This window comes from Carassius carassius, chromosome 12 (genome assembly GCF_963082965.1).
Source record: "Carassius carassius chromosome 12, fCarCar2.1, whole genome shotgun sequence".
Taxonomy (NCBI): domain Eukaryota; kingdom Metazoa; phylum Chordata; class Actinopteri; order Cypriniformes; family Cyprinidae; genus Carassius; species Carassius carassius.
In genome coordinates, this window is record NC_081766.1 from 16,511,932 (window position 1) to 16,535,985 (window position 24,054).

Below are 24,054 nucleotides of genomic sequence, written 5' to 3' on the forward strand. Positions count from 1 at the left end.
TCATAGTGACACCATTGCTGATAAGATTATGGAGAGATTTTGGTTGACAGAACAAACATAACCAAATAAAACAGAATAAAAAGGACTGTAAATAGACCTACCGCATCTCTTGAATCACATGCACAAATCTGAGGAATATTATAATGCCATTTTATTACCAGGTGAAGACCCATTTACACCAAGGACGATAACTATAACAATGGCCATAATAAAGTCTTAATAATTGTTCTAATTATATGACAACAAAGACGTCCACACCACAGCTATAATGATAATAACATAAATGTATAAATATATTTATCCTTATTGTTCTTGGTATGAACATTCCTCCTTTTTTTCTCTGAGTCGTCATTTCTGTTATCGCTAAAAGAAATAAGAAAGGAATGGTGTTTCATTCACAAGCTCATTTTTAGGCAAACTCTAGGATGTTTTTGCTCTCACTACCGCAAAACAGAACTGGAGACCCCTTTTGGCAGGAGCCTGCCATCACAGCTGTGAGTCTGGCGTGGAATCCTTTTAACAAACTTGCAGAAGTGATGCAATTACATTAAAATAGTTTTTCTGGAGGAAACAATTCAGTCAATGTGATTGAAAAACCAAAACAAGTATTACATTATGTTTTTAAACATTGCTTCTAACAGAAGAGAAGTTGTGAAACTGAAAACAAAAGCTTCATGCTGCACCCATTATCATAATTTGCAATCATAATTATTTTATTTTATTTGTTTGCTGTCATTTTTGTTGAAAGTCAAACAAATGGTTTTAAATAAATAATGTGAGTATGAACTACAAGTGAACTACAGACATGAAAAGGAAACAGAAAACAGGAAAATAAGGGCCACAATTATATGAGGGTAAATTGTATGTCACTGTGTGAATGCTGAATGTTTGCATTAAGATTGTCGCCATAATTTATGGATCTACAATGATTCTTTTTATCAATCAATCAATCAATCAATCAATCAATCAATCAACTGTAGCAAATTCACTCAAAAGGGAAATGTCCATAAATAATTATAATTAAATACAATTATTTATCTTAGCTGCCAGTAGTAACTGTAGCAGAAATAGTATTATCATCAACTAATCTGTTCGTCCAGCAAACATTCAGTGTACACAACACAAAGAAATGATATTTTCGTGGCCACAGAATATCACTCTCTTACAGTACTAGTGCATTATCCAAAACATACACACACTCACGCATACATAAAAGTGGATTAATGAAACGGAGAATGCAGCTATGGAAAATGAGTCAGTTAACCACCTGAGTGAAACCATCAGCACCGTTTTACATTGGGGTCTACAGCTTATACTAAACTGTTAAGTTAAATGTATGATACTTGCTTTGACTTGGCCATTGAACAAGCGTTAACTATTCTTAGAACACTAATATGTTGCATAGGTATCAACATATAATATACACTTTAGATCATCAAAGTACGAATTCATAGATACCATGGTATAGGTGATGTTACATTTGTGGTTCTATCATAAGCACGGATAAAACAGTATACAAAACAAAAGACTCTATACAAGACAGTAATAATCCCACACAATGACCTGCGAAAATGCATTTCATTAATAGAAAGGTCTGGGTATGAATTAATGAAAAATGTATGTGTATGATTCATGTATGTATGTGACTTCCAGTGGGGTGAGGTTCGAACCATTGGGCTATTAAAGCTATGTTATCTGGCTGAGGTGTCCTGTCAGTTAAATATAACAAATAATAATGTGCCTGTTTGGGTTGAAGGTGATGTTTTTCACTCAGGCTTAGACTTCTGCTGAGTAAACATAGATCTGTGCACTGCAGGCCATCCAGCTAGAACTAGATGGATAGCTGCATGCATCTGTGTAGCAGTTGAAGAAAAATCTATGTCTCTGGATGATGGATCCAGTGTTGAAGCATCCATTCAAAGTTTGCCTTTCATTTCCCTGTACATGTGCACCATTCACAAATCTCTTAAAACTAGAATTGAAATTTCTCATTGAGACGTTATTTCTCACAGCCATCTTCTGTCTTTTCTTTTAATATTTGTATTAGTATTATTAAGATAATAGATTTGAGCTAGCAACTACAATTATTAATAATGGACCCAGATTTTTCTCTTGAAAGCACTTGGTGTCAGGCTGTGAGGGGTATGAAGCACTGACATATGGCAGCTCTCGCTCAGGTCATGTTGTGTAAACTGTAGCAGCAGGGTGGCACTACAGCTAAAGGCTATAGCATGAGGCTCACGAGAATGACAAGCAATAGTCATAGCAGAGCTACAATTATTAGATCGAAGACAAAAACTGACACAATGATCTCAGTGATGAATGACTATAGTTATGACAAATTACATTTTATACTTACATTTATTTCCTTATTATCCTTATATTGTATCATCAAAATCACAAGCTTATCATTGCGTAACATCATTATGGAATACATGATGTTTACTAAATATAATTGCTCTCATAGCTGTATATTACTGCCATTTGGGCATTACTTTGACACATTAATTTCTGATTTATAACAGTATTTCCTGACTGTAACATTAAAACATGCATGTGATGCTGCTTTGAAACTTAATTTATTGCGAAAAGCACTACACAAATAAACTTGATTTTAATTATTTTAATTGTCAGGTATAATTTAAAAAGTATTTTAGTTACTCTAATAAAGTATAGCATCCAAGTTGTTTACTAATGATCATGATATAATAATATTAACATTAAAAAATTAGCTTGATGTAACAAAATACTTGTTTTTTTGTGATTTCAACATAACAGAAGTTGTTTTCTTGAGATCCTGATGTAACAAAGTAGTTTTCTCACAATTTTGACAATGTTCTTGTATTCTCATGAGAACTTTAATTAAATCAACCTTCAATTAAACCTTGTAATAATTCACAACTCATTCTAAAGTGTTTTGATTGGTAGACACAAGCAGACACTTTTTTTCCATTTTGCCTTCTTCCCAAATCAGGTTATGTCACATGGATTCAAACTAAGAATTTAGGCTGAAACACACTTACGCTCTAAGACTAGTAAGGACTGTCAAACACTGACACTAACTTTAAAAAAAAATTTTTTTTTTATCAAAAACCCATAATGCCCAGCCAAGCATACTCAAAACACAAAACTAAAAACACAGCAACTCATAACATAACGAGGTCATTGTTCATCAGTGTCCCAGTGGAAGCTGGCTGCTCGTCTATCAGACAGTCTCCTCCTCAGACAGTTTGCTCTAAAAACTTACTTTGAAGTTCATTCTGAAAAGGAATGCGACAACACCATCATCTTGCAATAGTGGAAGAGTTTGACAGCTACAACCAATATTTCAGGCTGTTAACCTCATTTTGTAAATTTGCCATTGAATCAAGCGTAAAAGGTGGCAGTCACATATTTTACAGAAATAATAACTAACATAATAACTAGTGCAAATGAACTTAATGTTTAGTGACTTCACAAACCAATGTTGCAAACCAGTTGCTAAAAGTGAAACTGATTTCATTAATAAATATTTATTTAAAAATGCTTATTAATAATAGTAAATGCAATAACTCATTTTATCATCAGACCTCATAACATTTAGATTATATATATATATATATATGTATGTATGTATATATATATATATAGGCCTGTGACATTTGAGGATCAAACAGCTCAAACAGAATAATATTTTATCACCATTAAAACACACAAGCAAATTATATATTTATTCAAACATTATAAGTGTGGAAAAAGTACACCACAGCAAGATAAGTAATGGTTTAATTCAAATTTAAAGTTTGGTCCATGGCAGCTTATTTTGGCAAAGAACTGCCCATTCAGACAAGAAGAGTCTACCTGATTGACCTGTAAAACAATCAACCACGGTACATTTTATTTTTACATGGTCTTTTAGTACCACGTTTATCTGTAATAGATTATATCATACTAATAGTTAAAAACATAGCTATGTTGTACTAATTAGTTTTTCTCGTTTTAATTAAAACGAGGGAGGAAATTACTAAAATGTGGCCATACTTTAACTAAAATAAGAGAGCTAATTAGTACACATTGGCCACAACTGAACTAAAATGAGGGAATGGAAATGAAATAAAATGTAAATAATTTGTGGGAATTAATTCTTTGTGGCCAGGATTTCAATTATTTATTCTGTAATTTGAATTCATTTCAGACCATTTCTGTCAATGGTTGTATAGAAAACACCTCAAAAATAGCAGAAAATGTGGATAGACTCTGAATTTCTGCATGAAATTCTTTGAATATAGTTCTGCTCATGGATGTCTAGTTAACTTGTGCCTCAAGCCTCAAACCCTGGTGTTATTAACCTTCCAAACGTTTGCAAATCCAGTAATTAGTTCCTCCTCAGAAATGATAATTGTATCAACCCTTAAACTGACCATGAAGACTGATAAAAAAAATCCCTTTGTGCCTTTATTCCCAGAAGTTGCTAAAGGATTACACACTGAATCACCATCAGAGAGTGTTTCATCCATCACTGCAGCACTCCAGCAATCATTGAGAAAAGAGAAAGCGGAAAACAGCGTGGCGTGAATTCTCAGGTGAGAGGATGTCCCGTATCCCCTCATAGCCACTGCCTTTGTGAGTTTCCTGACATGTACCGTACATCACTTCCCCTTGTTGATGTCTTTGGTCAGGGTGTTGGTGGTGGTTATCGTGGTGGTGCTGGAATTAGATTCTGAGCTTGTTTGAGATTGACTGAGCCGCTGTCTGACCAGGGTCCGCTGGAGCTCGGCTCGTCTGGCCAGGGCGGCCCTGAGCTGGCCGCGAAACTCCTCAATCCTCCCTTGAAGCTCCTGCAGCTCCTCTTCCCATGGTGTTGAGAGTCCAGAAGAGGCCGGGGGTGAGAGCACCAGGCTGAGACTGGGATTAGGACCGCCGTTGGAACACAACTGGGTGGGTGGGCTTCCCACCAACCCCCGCCTGCCCCTTTCTGACCCAGTGGGCGGAGCTTGGAGTTGGTAGCTGTTGAGAGTCTCCAAGTTGAAGTGGACATGCTTGTTATGCTCTTTGTTCTCTCGACCGACCTTGCCGCTCTGATTGTTCCACTTGGTTGTAGAAGTGGAAGGGGAAGTTGAGGAGGTGGAGGGTGGAGGAGAAGAAGTGGAGGGTGGCAGGCGGTGGAGATTACAGTTCTCTGACAGACACAAGGTGGGACTGAGAGGAAAACACAGCAGCAATCAGTTTTACAAGATGCAGGGACACAGCAATTCACAAACAGACCCCACAATCAATGGAAACACAGAGCCTCTTCAATATGCCATTAATGAAACAGTATCTACTCGCTTTTACCTGGAGAGTACAATATTGATTTTTGTCCTCTGTGTTATAATTTCTTTCTTAGGGGTATTTAAAAAAAAAACACTAATTGCACACATTAGTTCAAAGTTCAAAACAATATATTTTTTTATTATACACAGTATGCAATTGATGGTGTACAGTCAGCTGGCCATGACCTCAAAATAAAGAGTGACGAGGTGATCCTGTGTCAGTCTATTATGTGACTGGCTAACTGTTCATCATACAACTTATTAACCCCATAAAGCTTACTCTATCATATTTGATATACAACCCGAATTCCGGAAAAGTTGGGACGTTTTTTAAATTTTAATAAAATGAAAACTAAAAGACTTTCAAATCACATGAGCCAATATTTTATTCACAATAGAACATAGATAACATAGCAAATGTTTAAACTGAGAAAGTTTACAATTTTATGCACAAAATGAGCTCATTTCAATTTTGATTTCTGCTACAGGTCTCAAAATAGTTGGGACGGGGCATGTTTACCATGGTGTAGCATCTCCTTTTCTTTTCAAAACAGTTTGAAGACGTCTGGGCATTGAGGCTATGAGTTGCTGGAGTTTTGCTGTTGGAATTTGGTCCCATTCTTGCCTTATATAGATTTCCAGCTGCTGAAGAGTTCGTGGTCGTCTTTGACGTATTTTTCGTTTAATGATGCGCCAAATGTTCTCTATAGGTGAAAGATCTGGACTGCAGGCAGGCCAGGTTAGCACCCGGACTCTTCTACGACGAAGCCATGCTGTTGTTATAGCTGCAGTATGTGGTTTTGCATTGTCCTGCTGAAATAAACAAGGCCTTCCCTGAAATAGACGTTGTTTGGAGGGAAGCATATGTTTCTCTAAAACCTTTATATACCTTTCAGCATTCACAGAGCCTTCCAAAACGTGCAAGCTGCCCATACCGTATGCACTTATGCACCCCCATACCATCAGAGATGCTGGCTTTTGAACTGAACGCTGATAACATGCTGGGAGGTCTCCCTCCTCTTTAGCCCGGAGGACACGGCGTCCGTGATTTCCAACAAGAATGTCAAATTTGGACTCGTCTGACCATAAAACACTATTCCACTTTGAAATAGTCCATTTTAAATGAGCCTTGGCCCACAGGACACGACGGCGCTTCTGGACCATGTTCACATATGGCTTCCTTTTTGCATGATAGAGCTTTAGTTGGCATCTGCTGATGGCACGGCGGATTGTGTTTACCGACAGTGGTTTCTGAAAGTATTCCTGGGCCCATTTAGCAATGTCATTTACACAATCATGCCGATGAGTGATGCAGTGTCGTCTGAGAGCCCGAAGACCACGGGCATCCAATAAAGGTCTCCGGCCTTGTCCCTTACGCACAGAGATTTCTCCAGTTTCTCTGAATCTTTTGATGATGTTATGCACTGTAGATGATGAGATTTGCAAAGCCTTTGCAATTTGACGTTGAGGAACATTGTTTTTAAAGTTTTCCACAATTTTTTTACGCAGTCTTTCACAGATTGGAGAGCCTCTGCCCATCTTTACTGCTGAGAGACTCTGCTTCTCTAAGACAAAGCTTTTATAGCTAATCATGTTACAGACCTGATATCAATTAACTTAATTAATCACTAGATGTTCTCCCAGCTGAATCTTTTCAAAATTGCTTGCTTTTTTAGCCATTTGTTGCCCCCGTGCCAACTTTTTTGAGACCTGTAGCAGGCATTAAATTTTAAATGAGCTAATTAAGTGGATAAAAGTGTAAAATTTCTCAGTTTAAACATTTGCTACGTTATCTATGTTCTATTGTGAATAAAATATTGGCTCATGTGATTTGAAATTCCTTTAGATTTAATTTTATTAAAATTTAAAAAACGTCCCAACTTTTCCGGAATTCGGGTTGTACAAAATTCCAAGGTCTCTAAATTTCATAATCAACATAATCAAAACTTTGCTGAGAAAAGGATTTTGCACATTTTGCACATCTATTACATGCCTTCTGTTGATTGATTGAAAGTTTTTACTCTTTTTTTAAAGTAAAAATAATTTATAGTATATTTTTAATATCATTTTACAAAAGCCCCCCTTCAGTTTGTACCCATGTCTTTTAGCTGTGAAATATGTTCAGATATTTATAAAATAAATGTAAAAAATACGTTTTATATTGTAGAGTAGTATATAGCCTGATCAAATATAATAATAAAACAACAACAACAACAAAACATACTTTTTAAACATATTTTGTCTAAAGTTTCAATAAAAATGTATATTTTTTGACTATTACTTCATGTCTTTACAGGGTTAAATGGCCGCTTAGCAAATAAATAAATAAAAATATATCTTAATGAAATTATTTAAGAATGTATTAAGGGTTAATTGAATGATATGAGAGGCACACGACTAGCACAACTACATATTATTGTAGATTGTTTGCCTGTGACGATGAACAATTATATAGATTAGTGTTCATTATACAGAAATATTTGACCAAAGCATGCCGCTAACTAGCCATCAGAATAGACCCATTCCAGAATTCCAGAGAGCCATTTAATAAATTGCAGTAATTTGACAACAACATAAGTCTAAACTTCAATGAGGAGAATTACAACATTCCATTGCACTTTTATGAAAGTTTGGTAATTTGCCAAATTATTACACAATAATCCTAACTTACCATCTGTCACTACTCTCAAACTCTGATTTCCTCTCATCATCACAACCCATATTTAATGCACGGTGGATTTTCTGTAGAAATACAAAAAGGACTCAGAACAACAGTCATATGCAGTATATACATAATCAAATACAAGATACTCCTACCACATTTAGCCTAATGACTTGTGCTTTCAGCTTCCTAACACTAGAGGGAGCAGATACACCTGTGTGTATGATGGCAACATGCTTTCTTGAATAAGATTCAAAAGAGACAAGAGTGAAAAAAGTAATTTATTTAGTTAATAGGCACTACTTTAGTGTTATCAGCCTTTATACACTGATCTGTTGATGAAGATTATTTAACCATGCTAGTCAGCTGTAGCATTTGGAGGCAGGTGCTCACCTGACTGGTGTGGAGCCAGTATTTGAATCTCTGCTGGTGGCGGAGGTGAGGCAGGATGAATCTGAAGAAAGTGTGTTCTCCCAGCAGAGTGAGTAAAGCACCTGCCACCCCCACACATAACAGCACGAACAGCCCCGAAAAATGCTGGATACCCATCTGCAGAGTCTGCACACACATGAACAACAATAAATAAAAACACACAAGAGAAGATCACTGTGTAATACTGCATAATTATTTTCAACTCCAAATCAACATATTATGATGATTTCTGATGCATCATGTGACTTTAAAGCCTGCTAAAAATTCAGCGTTGCATTACAGCAATATATTTAATTTCAAAATATATTCATATACAATACAGGTATTTTAAATTGTAGTACTATTTCTCAATATTACTGTTTTTACTGTATTTAAAAAAAATATATATACATTATTTGTTTATTATTTACTATAGATATATATATTATGCCTATTTTTTATTGGATAATAATGGAAAAAAAGCATTCTGTTATTACAGCATACCTACCTGAACAAGCAATGGGTTTGGCTCTATGACAGGCATTTTAAAGACGTTGATGACAGTTTTCTGATGTTATATATATATATATATATATATATATATATATAAATCGCCAGTTCTTTCATCTCATATTATAACAGATGTTTCAGAAGTGCTTGTATCTTACGTCTTCTTATGTGAATCTTAACGTTTAGTTCTCTCCAGGTATCATTGACCTTCCTGTGCCTGACCCAACTTTATCTTCCCCTCGGGTGTTAGAAGCCCCATCATACACAAAGTAATCCATCATTCCTTGCAATTGCTTTGATCTGGAGGGAGAATGAGTTCTGCTGGCTTGAAATAATCACAATTTTATAAAGTATTGCTGTTATAATTGAAATGAAAGTCATCCTGACTTGAAGTAAAGGGGAAAATATTCCACTTCCTGTTTCTTATATCTGTCTCAATATAAGACACTCATTGATCATCTAACATTGCAGACACTGGGACTACAGTCCCATGTTCAGTCCATCACAGTCCTGCTACCACTTCTGTGAGTGTGTTTATTCTTAACACATAACAGGATTGGCTGCAGTCCTTTAATCATGATGTCAGATTTCAAGATAGCGTTATAGAAGGGGATAGTGGTTTAATGCACATGCATGCATGCATGCTACTGGCCAGAAGAAATGCTCACTGCACTTCATGTTGGCTGCTGTGATTTCATTAAAATAATGCGGTAACTCTTTACAATAAGGTTCTATATGTTACATTTAAATTAGCATTTATTCATTCAGCAGATGCTTTTATCCAAAGCAATTTGCGCAAAAGTACAAGTGATTCAACATAGGTGGGCATTGGAATAAACACAAGAAGTGCCAGATACACAAGATTTCCATCATTCAAAATAGTAAAAGCTAGGAAGGATAATGAGGATAATGAGAGCAAGGTTTTTTTTTTTTTTTTACGTGGATGTAGTTAGATGGTATTTGTTAAGATTAAGATTTATTAATTTTGGTTAATGTTTATTTATATAAACATCAATTCATGTTTAACATTTCAATAATTTTCATGAATTTATTATTTATGTTGAACACATATGAATTATTATGTATTTGAAAACACATGAATTAACAAAGAACAAGAGTATATTCATAAATTATCATTAATCTAGGTGGACAAACTTTATATTAAGTATCTTACATATTACTAACATACACACACACTTGTATTAAAAATACCTGCATGTGAATACATTTATAACTAATTTATTTAATTACATTTGTAATGATGCTAATTGTTGGTGTAATGACCCTCGTGAAACAGAAATACACTTTAGCATACTTTACTCATAAAGGAAATAATGGAAACAATTTATAATAAGTTTTTATTTGCTAACATTAGCTAACTATATATATATATATATATATATATATATATATATATATATATATATATATATATATTAAACATACTACCACAAAAAGGTTAAAAACTACTCTTTTAGTCAAACATGTATTTGTCTTTGGCTTTAACACTGTGCACAAAATCCAAAGAAGTGCTTTAGCTGTGAACAACAAAGTAATATTAAGGAACAAATTCTGGCATTTGTTTATTCATAATTTATTTATTCATTTATTTTGAGAGCACGCCAAATGCAGCACTTAATGTTGGATTGTTGCTATTCCCAGTCTCTTTCAACCCTGCATCTTTGTATCTGGCTACAAACCAAGATGCCGTTTGAAGAATTCTGACAAATTTAATTAAGACTGAATTACACTAAGGAGATAAAATGCCGCTTTTGCATTCGAAGCGCCTGCTATAAACAGCTCTAGAATAAACATTCAAAGGGGACGACTGACTGTGAGGACTTCACGGTCGATCCTGTCTGCTTGTTTGGAGAATTTATTGCACAGCAAAGTAGTGGTTTTACAGCGTGGTGTCTGTGCTGACAGGACAGCTTGGCTCTGGAGCAAGAAAGAGGAAGAACATGAGATGAGTTCCAGCTGGCACACGGGCCGAAAACAAATGTCATTTCTTGTGCTCATGAAGTACCCCACTCATAACCACAGCTAGGTAATGAAGCCAGACTGTCCGAGACAATGTCTTACAGGAGCGCTACAACTCCTGGGAGGTTATTGATTGAGGCTTCATTGATGGAGTGCACTGGCGGCTGCTACTCACAGCCTCAGGTGTGCGTGGCATTACGGCTGACATGAAACCCTCAGGAATGAAAATGGATTGTGGTGGGCCGACGTCGCTCTGAAAGAAAGGCTATTAAACTGCAGGAGACAGTAATTCCATACAAAAGGATTTTTCAGTGGGAAAAGTGCTCAAAGAGGAACAGAAGCCGCTCACTCGCCTGTGAACAAAAACACACACGCACACATATTCTGAAACGCTCTCAAACTTTCTTTTTTGATGGCTCACCTCTGTCACAGCAAAAACCCTCTTTCCACAGGGAACCACTTTATACCACTTGTCGTGCAGTATGTCCATGTAACCTTCAGACTTGTAACGGCTGACATATTCAGACACGTTGCGAGTGAGAGGGGAGTTCTGGGGCAACCCGATCCCATAACCTGAAAGCACAAACAATAACAAAACAACAACTTTACACATACAGCTCAGCTAGACCACTGCACGCTGTGGGGTTTTGTAAAAAAAAAAAAAAAAAAAAAAAAACTCCACATTCTAATGTGAGCTGATTCTTCTATTGTTGATATGTCAGAGAACCTTGAGAAGGAACAAACATGTTATTTAGTATGTTAGTCAGCACCTAAAAATAAGTGTACTTCTTTAAAGCTTAAAAGATTATTAAAACATGATGATTTAAATTTTCTATAAAGATAATCTTTTAATTTGACATTGTTAAGAAATGTACAAAGAGGTTCAACCAAAAATTTTTAACTGCTGGGAATTTACCCTCAGGCCATCCAAGCTGTACTGTACATAACTTTGTTTCTTCCTGAGAACAGACTTAAAGAAATATACAGTAGCAGTACATCACTTGCTCACCAATGGATCCTTTGCAGTGAATGGGTGCCGTCAGAATGAGAGTCCAAATAGCTGATAAAAACAACATCACGATAATCTACAAGTAATCCATGTGACTCCAGTCCATCAATTAACATATTGTCAAATGAAATGCTTGTTTGAAATAAATTCATCAAGACGATTTTAACTTCAAACTGGTGCTTTTGGCTAAAATATGAGTCCTCTATCCATAATATCGATTTTTACAGGAAAAAAGTAATCTTGTATGAATCAGGAGAGAAATATGCACAGATCAAGCAATGTTTACAAGTGAAAACAGTCCGGAACCATTCTAAACAAATATGTTGGTGAATTTTGGTGTTAAAGGACAACATTTGATGTCTGGAGGAACACTGGAGGAAGATTAATTTTCACTGGAGGAATATTAATATTATGGATTATGGACTCGTGTTCTGTTCAGAAGCAAAAGTTTTAAATTAAAACACAAAAATCATGGATTAGTTTATTACAAACATGCATTGATTCACGTCACAAGGCATTAATTGATGGAATGGAGTTGCGGGGACTACTTGTGATCAGCTGTTTATACTATTATTCTGACGGCACCCATTTACCGCAGAGGATCCATTGGTGAGTGATGTAATGCTAAATCTCTCTAAATCTGTTCTGATAAAGAAACTCATATACATCTTGGGTGGCCTGTATATTGGATGGAGTGAATATTCAGTAAATTTGTATTTTGGGTGCACCATTCCATTATCTGCCATTATCTTTTTTAAATGTAATTTAAAGATTTGAAGTGCATTTACATGCACATTTAGCAAAATTAAGTGCACTTATTTTTTTAAACTAATGCATTAAATAATATTAACAAACTGAACTTTACTGTAACCCTTCAATACCGCTAATATTAAAAATTAACAATACGCTGACATAAATGTTTGAACATGTTCTTTTAGACAAACATATTTATCTGTCTTTGGCTAGAATATCAAAACAACTTTACACGTACAGCTGAGCTGGTCCATTGAATGCTGTGGGGTTTTGTTAAAGACCATCAACATTCTATTTTGAATTGATACCTCTATTTTTTGATTTGTCAGAGAGCCTTGGGAAAGGAACAATCATGAATCTTGGGCACTCTGTGCCAATTCTCTGTAGACAGAGCATCTGTCATTATGGCGTCTCTGCAGCCAGGCAGCCAGAGAGATACGAGTGTAACTCTGACATGCACAAATTTCATCAAAGCTCTCCCCTCACCAGCAAACCCACACATCACTCCAGGCAAGCAATCCCTCCCCTCCTTTCAGCACGTGGCACAACATCCCTTGCATCCTGATAAACTTCTGTCCTCTCCTACTGAGTTGTGCCACCATATTTTACTCAGTCTTCTACAACCAATAAATGTGTGCTGTTGAACTCTTTGAAGACGATTCCACCGACGAGCTGCTGGAATATTCTTAATGTAGTGGATCCAGGCAGTCATAAAGTGTGCTGTGTAAATGAATACAATAAGGGATTTTCAAGCAGCGTTAAAAGGACACGGTCCTCTCTGAATAGATGGTTTCTACTGAAGGGTGTTCTTTCAATTTGAGCAAAGCCTGTGAATTGAACTGATGCTTGTGGGGAAAGTCAAAAGTACCAGAATTCAGTACTAAGTCATGAGTAACAAGTTCCCCCAAAATTGGGAAAAATAATAATAATAAAAAAAAGATACCAGTTCCGTAGTAATTCAGTAGTTGATACCAGTGAAATTTCACAATTCACATGACCAATTGGGTAGCAAAAACTAATATGCTACTGAACACAATTTTTATTTTGACAACCTTAGATGCCATTTTTCACCTGCATGGTTTGATTATGCACCTAGCTATTCACAGGTTTTATAGACCCTGACAGGGCTGTCCATTTCAGGCCAGCAGACTTGATAGCGATGGTTTAGCCTTGATCATCTATCTAATAAAAAGCTGTCTCAAAGGCATAAGGGAAGCTTTTGGCAGATAGTAGGGAAAATTCCTATGGATGCAGCAGGAGATAACATCCGGATGAGAGGTGCAGACATGCCTGAATGACTGCCATGAAACCCATCTACACCCTGTAATAGCTTTCTCATTTGAAATGACATATGTCAAACTTGACTTGCTTCGATTTGGAGGGTAATTACAACAGCCTTGAGGTGAATTCATGGATGGATCTTAATGTGGGGGTGAATTCTAATAGTTTATCTGTAGAAAGTGTTAGAAAAATCCTGTGCCCTTTCAAAGAACAACTTTGGCATGGCCAGAGGTGATAGACTCCTGAAAGACAGCTACTGTATATGTCTCGGTGGCACAGGGGTCCTTACCTTCAATAGCAAACGGTTTTCCCACAGTCAGGAGTTTGCAGTCTGCATCTATGGACACCTCGTAATCCAGCAAAGCTTTATCCATGATGAAGGCATCCAGCTGAGGGGGATCTGTCCTTCAACACACAGAGGAAGATAGTCAGAGAAAAACAAAACAGACACCACCTGCCAAACTTATGCAAATTTTTATACCGACTTTAAATACTTTAAAAGTTGATTACAAGAAGCCTGAACCAAACCCAAACCCTGTAGCTATAAACTGCTTAAATCTATATTTAGTCAGATTTACTGAATAGAAAGGTTTTTTTTTGTATTTCTATGTGTGTAGTTTGCTCCAGTATTTTGTCTCTTTATAGAAGCTTACATTGCAAAGATTGTTTCTATAAAGAGGTTTATAGTCTAAGCTATCAATAGGACAGCAAAATAAATACTGTACACCCTGCTTTAGCTAATAACAGTGGCTAATAATAGTGTTCAGTGAAGACAATTACAAAATTTCTGCATGTGTTACATCATCCCAAAAAAAAAAACAAAAAAAAACAAATCAGTAACAAAACGTGGTAAAAAACATTGCGCATTTTTCTGCAAATTTTGAACTCAAGTTTGGTGAACTGTGACCTGTGGATGTGGATTTTTCCACTGTTTTGTTAGTACTGTTATTTGTGATTTATTATTTATAAAAAAAATAAAAGCCATAGAGCGTGACATCATATCCTGTTTGTTGTTTATCTCTGAAGAAATTGAATTCTCAATGTCTAGTGTGAGGCGATGCTTGCTCATCATATGACCTCCATTTTACCTCAAGTGTGACAGAAAATAAAGTGAAGGAAAATTGTTGCAGGATTAAACTAAGACTCTTATGCAACTTATTTTGGCGAGGGTGGGGGGGGGTGTACTGTCCGGATGCGTGTCCTAAAAAATCTCATCCCCAAGGATGGCTCCTATCTATGGCTGTGATCACAACTCTAAAAATGCTGACCATGCAAGGTGTCTCCTGTGAATAGAACAGAAGGATTTCTGACATGGAAGAAAACCGCTGTCAATCATCAAAGACAGGAAGTCCAAAGCAAAACACGCACTATGTGGGAGCCTGAATCTGAGGATGAATTGCTGTGTGTGTGTGCTTGCACAAGCCTGTAAGCGAAAGCTTGCCGGGGAGTTATCTGTTGTCTCAGAAGAAAACCTTTGGCCTCATTCAGCAAGTTTAGATTTGACTTGAGAGTGACTGCCTCTCTTCTCAGCTTGGAGTCTGCAGCAGTCCCTGTTCTTTCAGGGATGAATGGAAATCGAGACTACTGACAGAAAGCCTGGAGAGCAGACACTTGTTGTTGTCGACTCCGTTTGTTTAAATCGAGTGAGCTGGATGGTGTGCATAATTCCTCATGAAAGAGGAATAATATTGACTGCATCATACAAAACAGATCCACAGTGGTGTCAACAGCTCTTAAGGGTGAAAACTGATTTTTGGCCTCTTATTGTGACCCTGTTTTTTGTTGTTGTAGTATGTGCTTGCAGCCTTTACTGAGCTCTATTTCTCTTCAGGCTTATTTCAAGATGCCTATCTCCTGTTAAAGCTTAATTTGTTTTCTTCATGTCACGCTCATGCTCGAATTGAGGGGGCATGTCATCCCCTTTGTTGAAAAATAAATGACAAAAAGCATCCCCTCAGTAAAACCACAATCCCAAAATAGATATCATATTCTGATATCTAAGATATCAAAATATTATGCTAATTATGTAAAATATATGCAAATGAAATATAAACAAGTGCTTTTCATTAAAAAAAAACAAAAAAAAAACAGTTTGATCATTTCATTAGATTAACCTATTTCTTTCTCTGTGTGTGTGTGTTTTTTTTTTTTTACCGTTATCTTTTCACTGGACTTTCCACCACTGGTATGTTCAAGAGCCTGTTATCTTTTGTTTCTCTCCTGGGTCTAAACACTTACTTGAGTGTAGAGACTCCATCCGGAGTGGTGGGCTTGTTGAAGCGCTTCATGTACTCGTGCATCTCAGGAAAGCTCTTTTTCACATAGTCCTCAGCACTGCTCTCTCGAACTGTGCCGAAACGAAACCCCAGAGACGAGTGATGGAGCTTGAAAAGAGCAATGAAACATGAACTGATTGTGTGAGAAAAGTTTAAAAACATAATCCCAGCACTTAAAAAATAAAAAAGTTCAGAAAGTTCCATGGTACTACCATAGTTTTCTAAACTATTCTGTTCTTATGCACTTTCTATTCATCAAAGAATCCTGAAAAAAAATTACATTTAAAAAGAAAAGTTATTTTAAATTGCAATAATATTTTACAATATTACTGTTTTTACAGTATTTTCAAATAAATGTATAATTTTACCTGCAAATCTACAGTACTGTGAAATGTTTTAGGCACTTGTGGAAAAATGTTGTAAAGTGAGGATGCTTCAAAAATAATGTCATAATTAGAATTTATTTATCACTTAACTTCTATTGACTGAATCAAATTAGAATTTGGTGTGGCCACCCATTGTTTTTTAAACAGCTTTTGTCCTTGGTACACTTGCACATAGTTTTTTTAGGTAGCTTTGCAGGAAGGCTTCTAGGAGACATTGCCACAGTTCTTCTGGATTTAGATTGTCTCAGTTTATTTTATTTACTAAATTTTTCATGTCATCCCAGACGGAATGAATGATGGTTAGATTAGATCTTTGCTGTCATACTCCATATATATACAACAGTCTCACTTGATTATTACAATTCATGGCAAAATGAATGCTTGGAAATGTAAACTGATATTTCCTACTGCCACTCTACAGCAAAAGATAAAAAAATTCAGTAATTCAGGATGAAACGCAGTGTTTTACCTTGACATCATGAATCCCTGACACCTCCTCAAAGGTCTTCTCCCCCACCATGACAGCTGCTAGGTTGGCTGTGTAACTGGACAGAACCAGCAGGCAAAATATGGCCCAAAGGTTCATGAGGAAGCGGCCGGTCCAGCACTTCGGAGTTTTACTAGAAACGGTCCGGCCAAACAGGATGGCGTAGCAGAGGTTCAGGGCAGACGAATAAGAAAAGACCCTGATGCGGTTACGTCCATGCGGAGTCATGCCAAACGGACTGTTCCACTCGTAAAGGGTGATGAAAAGAGCAGTGATATGTAGTGCCACAAAGGTGCCCACCCACATGGACCAGTGAAGCGGCCACATGAAGGCACCGATGGGTGCAGCAGTGTCCTTGCTGCGCACCAGGATCCCGAGACTGGTGGAGAAGAAGGGGCTGGTAAAGTCTATCACTCGGCTTCGAGCGGAGTTGATGCTAAAGCTGGTGACGGCCATATCCGCCTTCCCACTGAGCAGGTCACCCACCAACCCAGTCCATCTACCTCCTTTCCATGCCCCGTACTTTCCATCGCCTACGATGTAAAGGTCATACTGGAAGTGCATGTCCTCAGCTAACTTCTCCAGCAGGTCAATGCAGTATCCATAGCAGCATTTCCGCATGTCATTTGGCAATGAACTGCTGTTGGTTTGCTCCAGCTCTCTGAACAGCTGGTTGAGGACTTCTGAGCTGTTGGTTTGAGGGTCAAGGCACAGTTGACCTGCCGGACATTGGCCCTCCTCGTCCACCTCCCGTGTGAACACAAACGGGTGCTCGACCAAGGTCACGACCCGCAATCTGCTCCCTGCCACTGGGAGTCCTGCTTGCCAGCGGCCGCCGGGCCTGATCTCTGGGCCGTCCTCCCAGTGGTGTTGGTTCATGCCTGGCCACAAGCCCTGTTCTTCCATTTCCAGATGGCTTGACTGCCAGCTTGCCACGGTCACCCAACTTGGCTGGCCCAGAGGGTCTCTCTGTAGACTCCATATATGGAAGCGCTGGGAGGTAAGGACCCTGGAGAGGGAGCGCTGCACTCGCACCGGGCCTGTCAGCCCCGTGAAAGAAGTGTTCGACAAGAACCTGAGCACAGCAATGACATGGGCATTATGAGGGGAATATATATGCATCCAGCAAAAGCAAAGACAGTGATGAGATGACAGAGCAAAAAATTCTGCTGAATCTCTAGCGAACTGAATCCTACCCCTGAGCCAAGGGAGATAACTAATGAAAACAAGTGAAAGGAAATAAAAGCAGTGTACAAAAGTGATGCTAGACAGGAAATAGAGCAAGCAGTAAAAAATAAAAAGCAATTTTAGTTATTTTAAGTTTATATACTTATTGATTATTGATGGTTTATTTTAAATGGTTTATATGGATTAAGAACGGTAATTCCAGTGATGCTGACTGCGTTAGTATCATATCAAATATGACAAAGCTAATTTTACCTTTGATAATTAACCCTATAAAGCCTACTGTTTCATATTTGACATACACATTTCTAAGGCCTCTAAATCGCCAACATGTTTAAAATTTGTATTAAAAACTTTATATATGCAATCTATTACTGCACATGCCTTCTGCACTCTGACTGATAGTTCATACTTTTCTAGTAAGGCCTTTTATTATAAATCTAAAAACATAAGGTTGTGGTATTTAATTTTTTTTTTATTATTAAATATAATAACCACATTTTGTTAGTAATATTTCAAGATAAACATTTACTAGACTGAAACGACTTATGTTTACTTTATTATCCATACATCATTTATTATTATTATTTTTTAATAATGTTAAAATGTGAGAATCAAACAGCAGGCTTTTGATTAGCGTTTATTTTATTTCTCTCAATCATCATTGTATTGGGCTCTCATTATATTGATAGGTGGTTTTTCCCACCACAATAAAAATTGCAGAGCTTTGATCTTACAACTAAGAATTTACTAAAATAAATACATTACATTTATCAAAACAAGACCAGCAAAGAGTTAAAAATGCCAGCCTTGTGTGAAAATGTTATTTGCTCTGTCAATCGCATGCTTAAACAGAGCAGCAGAAGCAGCACAGGTTTGCACTCACCGCACAGGGAATCTGCATCTCACAGGCATGCCACGTTTTGTTCAATGATCACAGAAAACAGCCTCTGATTTACAACACGTGCTTACAAATGCAGACATAAGGTGCAGTTTACCATTTTGGTGTAACTGATGTTTTAAATCCATCACTGTATGAGTGACAGAATATGTAGAATGCTAAATCCATGAAGTAACAATATGGTCATCAATAAAGAAGGATCTTGCTTCATTCTTGCTTAAAAAAAATAAAAAAGATATAGGTCCCCTTGCATATTAAATGAAAATTACATCTCTAGACGATCTTGTCTCACTGTCGTAGAAAGAAGTGCCACCACTGTCACTTAGTGCCCTCAGAAATAAAAATGTAGCGCACGGTGTGTCTGCCAAGATTTAAATAATTATTTCTTATTCAAGAGCACCAGCTATGTGTATATTCACAGCAGGAGAAAAGAATAAGAACAGAAGGAAATATAGATCACACTGAAGTTCAAGGCTTTCTTCAAAGGCATATGGACAGAAGAGAAGGATTATGACCCAAGTAACCTGAATCACACTAAATCCCTTGAACCAATATATGACCTTTGACAGCCCGTGTGTTTAACTGCTGAGCTGCCACCATATCAGTTCTGTAAACATCTATCAGAGAGTAGTAAACAAACTAATAAATAAATAGAGCATGGTTTATAGGTGAATAACCCTCTATGCTACTCTGGATATTATACTCTTGTGCTGTTCTGCATAGAACTAATAACTGTGATTTCTTACACAGCCTAGCCACTCTGCTTTTATGGCAGAATACATGCCATGAATTAGTTCAATGATCGATTTTTGTCAATAAATCAGTTTGGGATGTAAAGTAGTCAAAGGGCTGCTGGGCAATGTCTGGGTCACAGAGGGAAGGTGAAAAATCCCAAGTGAAAGAGGGCTTGTGATGTGTGGCTAAATGAGGCCGTAAATGATACGCACTCTGTGTGACCATAACCGCACACTTCCATTAAAACAGAGCAGAACAGAGAAAATGAAAGCAGAAAAAACTGATTGCCTGGATTATTAATTTCTCCTGATAGCCCTGAGTTTGACCCGTTGAGAACACTTGATCTGGTGTGAAAGCAGAAGTTAAAAGACAGGAGATAATGTGTTAGCAATTGCAACAAAGCTGATTTCCCTACTGAGATTTCTTTCTGTTTGACTGTTATTAAATGTTCAGAAAGCATTAGCACAGCAGAGGAACAACAATCTGTGTGTGTTGTGTTGTTTTCAGATTCTCACATGGAATGTGTTTAGACCTATTACTCAAGTGCTACTCATTTCTCAGAGCAAATACATTTGTTAATATGGGGTTGGGGGGTGTGGGGGGGGGGGGGTGTCTCACGCTCTGAGGTGAATATTAAAGATTATATCACTGCTCTCAATCCAGTGGAAAATCTCAGGGGTCCACTGTCACACTTTTTTTTTTTAAGTTTACTTATCTGAGCAAGACTCATATAACAGTGGCACTTTAATCTTACATCTGAAAGTGCTTTGCTCTTTTTTTACCACTAAAAAAAAATTATAATTTGTGGAAGTAAGCAGATAGGTAAGGCTTCACCCAGCCCTCGGTGATAAGAGTTCTCCAATAGTTTGCAGAGGGACTTGATCAAAATCCAAGAAAACAATCCAAGAAAACGCCTCAAGGTTACGTATGTAACCCTAGTTCCTTGAAGGAACGAGACGCTGCGTCAAGCGCTTTGGGGAACGTCCCTGACGAGACCGACTCTGAATATCGTGTGCAATCTGTCCAACGGAAGGGCGTGATGTCACGGGTGGGGTGACGTAGCGACCAGGAAGCTATAAAAGCACGTGCCGTGCAGCTGGCTTCAGCTTCGAGTAGGGAAGCAAGCGCCGGCAGGGGTGCCGGGAGTATGGCTTTGCGATGCAGCATCTCGTTCCTTCAAGGAACTAGGGTTACATACGTGACCTTGAGGCGTTCCTTTTCAGGAACTCGAGCTGCGTCAAGCGCTTTGGGGAACGATGTGCCCACGCTGCCAGACTTCCAAATCCCCGCCTAGTGTGTATCCGAAGAGCACAGCTAAAGCGAGAGAACAGAAGAGCCCGGAGTGGCTCACATATCAAGGTTGTAGAATCTGACAAATGTAGAGGGCGTGGACCACCCCGCAGCGTTGCAGATGTCCAAGAGGGACACACCTGCTGAGAAGGCCTTAGAGGCCGCCATACCCCGAGTAGAGTGAGCCTTGGCCCCCAAAGGAGGGGGAAGACCAGAGGACTCATAGGAGACGTTGATAGCCTCGACTATCCAATGACTTAGGGTCTGCTTGGTGGCAGGAGAACCCTTTTTAGGAGGACCGTAGCAAACAAGCAATTGGTCGGATTTTCTCCACAGGGCAGCTCTGTGGACGTATGCGTCTAGTGCTCGCACTGGACACATACAATTTAGCTTTTCCTGGTCTGGCTCCCGAAAGGGAGGAGGACAGAAGGCCTGCAGTACGATAGGTTGTGGTGTAACAGAGGGAACCTTCGGAACATAACCCGCTCGAGGGTATAAAAATGCTTTGGCCATACCAGGGGCAAAGTCTAGGTAGGTAGGGGCCACCGAAAGGGCCTGAAGATCTCCAACTCTCTTGAGAGAGGTGATAGCCAGTAACAGGGCAGTTTTAAGTGTCAGATATCTTGTATTGGCTCGAATATAGCTTTACAAAGAGCCTCTAGAACCACACCCAAATCCCAGGGGGGAACACGGGATCGTACTGGAGGTCTCAGCCTCAGGTCTCAGAGGAAACGTGTAACTAGGGGGTGTCTACCCACTGACTGATCATTGAAAGGGACATGGAAAGCAGCTATGGCCGCCACGTACACCTTTAAGGTGGAGTGGGTTAACCCCGCAGAGAGCCTGGCTTGTAGAAACTCCAGAACTGTACCAACTGGGCAGTTAACAGGGTCAAGCTGGCGGTCTCTGCACCATGAAGTAAAGAATTTCCACTTCAGGGCGTACAGTTTCCCCATAGAGGGAGCTCTGGATTGGAGGAGGGTCTCAACAACCTCGGTTGAGAGACCAGCTGCTAACATTTGTGCCCCCTCAGGGGCCACACCCACAGCTTCCACAACTCCGGGTGAGGGTGAATTATCGTCCCCTGCGCCTGTGAGAGTAGGTCTGTCCTGATCGGTATCTCCCATGGAGAGCCGTCGAGAAGCGAGACTAGATCTGAGAACCATACTCGGCCCGGCCAGAACGGGGCTACTAATAACAGATGGACCCCGTCCCGGCGTACTCTCGCCAGAACTCCCGGGAGCAGAGCGATAGGGGGAAATGCGTACGGACGAAGCCTCGGCCAGGTCTGTACCATAGCGTCCAGTCCCAGAGGAGCTGGATGAACTAGAGAGAACCAGAGGGGACATTGCGATGTCTCCTGAGTCGCAAAGAGGTCCACCTGGGCTGTACCAAATACTCTCCATATCTGCTTCACCACCTCGGGGTGAAGCATCCATTCCCCGGGCCTCGGCCCCTGCCTCGACAGTATGTCTGCTCCCACATTACTCTGAGCGAGAGGAGTATGCCCTGGGACCACAGAAGGATCTGGTGTGCCAGCTTGTACAAGGGGCATGAACGCAGACCCCCCTGGTGATTGATATAAGAGACCACTGATGTGTTGTCGGTGCGCACCAACACATGGTGACCTCTCAGGTCTGGGAGGAAATATTTCAATGCTCGATAGACTGCTAGCATCTCTAGGCAATTGATGTGCCATGTCAGATGGCGACCACTCCACAGACCGCGGGCAGGGTGGCCACTCATGACCGCACCACAACCAGTGAGGGACGCGTCTGTCGCTAGCGTTAAATGGCGACAAGGAGCTCCCAGCACCGGGCCCTGATTCAAGAACCAAGGTTTCTTCCACCTGTCTAAGGCACGAAGGCATCGCCGTGTGACCTTGATAGCTCGAAGTGGATTTCCACATCAACCTCCTCGGAGGAAGAGAGGTGAAGAGTTGATTCCTCACCCTGGGGGGAAGAAACCGACGAGCGTGCTTCCGAACCCAGGGTTTGGGCGCCGGATCTGGCAGATGAGGAAGGAGATAAGGACTGGCCCGTCTCCATTCCCTCTGACAGATCCACCTGCGAACCCCACGAGTGCAGCAGCCGTTCTGCCTCGGCAGAAGCGGGGCCAGCACCGCGGGGAACGCTGGTGAAGGCTCCCTCCTCGAAGAGAGCCCTCCGGGATCGAAGCATCCGCATTGGCAATCGCTCACAATGCGGACAGTCGGCCCCCTCGAGAGCCGACTCAGCGTGCTTCGATCCCAGGCAAGCCACGCACAGACTGTGTGTATCCCCACTCGTAATATAGCGAGGGCAGGGAGGAACACACAATCTATAACATGGCTTGGAATCGCCCTTTATATGTTTGGTCTTTGCTTTCACTTTAGGCATATTGAACTGTTTTAGCAATCTTTTAATGGCTAAGGGACAGACAACAATAAATAGGACCAACGGGACAGACTTTTGACATGCACACACAGAGCGCTTGCTGACAGACGCGAAGCTGAAGCCAGCTGCACGGCACATGCTGCACGGCACATATCTTCCTGGTCGCTACGTCACCCCGCCCGTGACGTCACGCCCTTCCGTTGGACAGATTGCACACAATATTCAGAGTCGGTCTCGTCAGGGACGTTCCCCAAAGCGCTTGACGCAGCTCGAGTTCCTGAAAAGGAACTCTTTGTTTTCCAGTCATATACATACACCACCATACATTTTTTTGAGGTGGACCATCAAAACTCTAATTCTTAGTACTATATATATAAATATTTTTAACCTTTTTATCACTAAGTATATATATAAAATATAAATATATTAATTTTGACCACACTGAGTTAAATGGCTTGCACCTGATGAGAAGAGAACTTGAACTGAATTGAGCTGAATAATGACACTACTATCTTCTGTAGA

The 24,054-nt window shown here is 39.3% G+C and overlaps 1 protein-coding gene across 1 annotated transcript in view; it reads right to left on the bottom strand.

The window, feature by feature from the left end:
• Positions 1 to 4,460: 4,460 nt before the first annotated feature.
• LOC132154935 (glutamate receptor ionotropic, NMDA 3B-like) overlaps positions 4,461 to 24,054 on the bottom strand; it is a 61,679-nt gene continuing 42,085 nt past the window's right edge. Inside the window, exons 3-9 of the mRNA XM_059563668.1 lie at positions 17,029 to 18,121; positions 16,136 to 16,281; positions 14,187 to 14,302; positions 11,276 to 11,427; positions 8,347 to 8,511; positions 7,963 to 8,033; positions 4,461 to 5,178 (exon numbers count right to left, since the gene is read on the bottom strand). Of these exons, the coding sequence (XP_059419651.1) occupies positions 4,629 to 5,178; positions 7,963 to 8,033; positions 8,347 to 8,511; positions 11,276 to 11,427; positions 14,187 to 14,302; positions 16,136 to 16,281; positions 17,029 to 18,121 (2,293 nt within the window). The 3' untranslated portion in view covers positions 4,461 to 4,628. The remainder of the gene's footprint in view (positions 5,179 to 7,962; positions 8,034 to 8,346; positions 8,512 to 11,275; positions 11,428 to 14,186; positions 14,303 to 16,135; positions 16,282 to 17,028; positions 18,122 to 24,054) is intronic.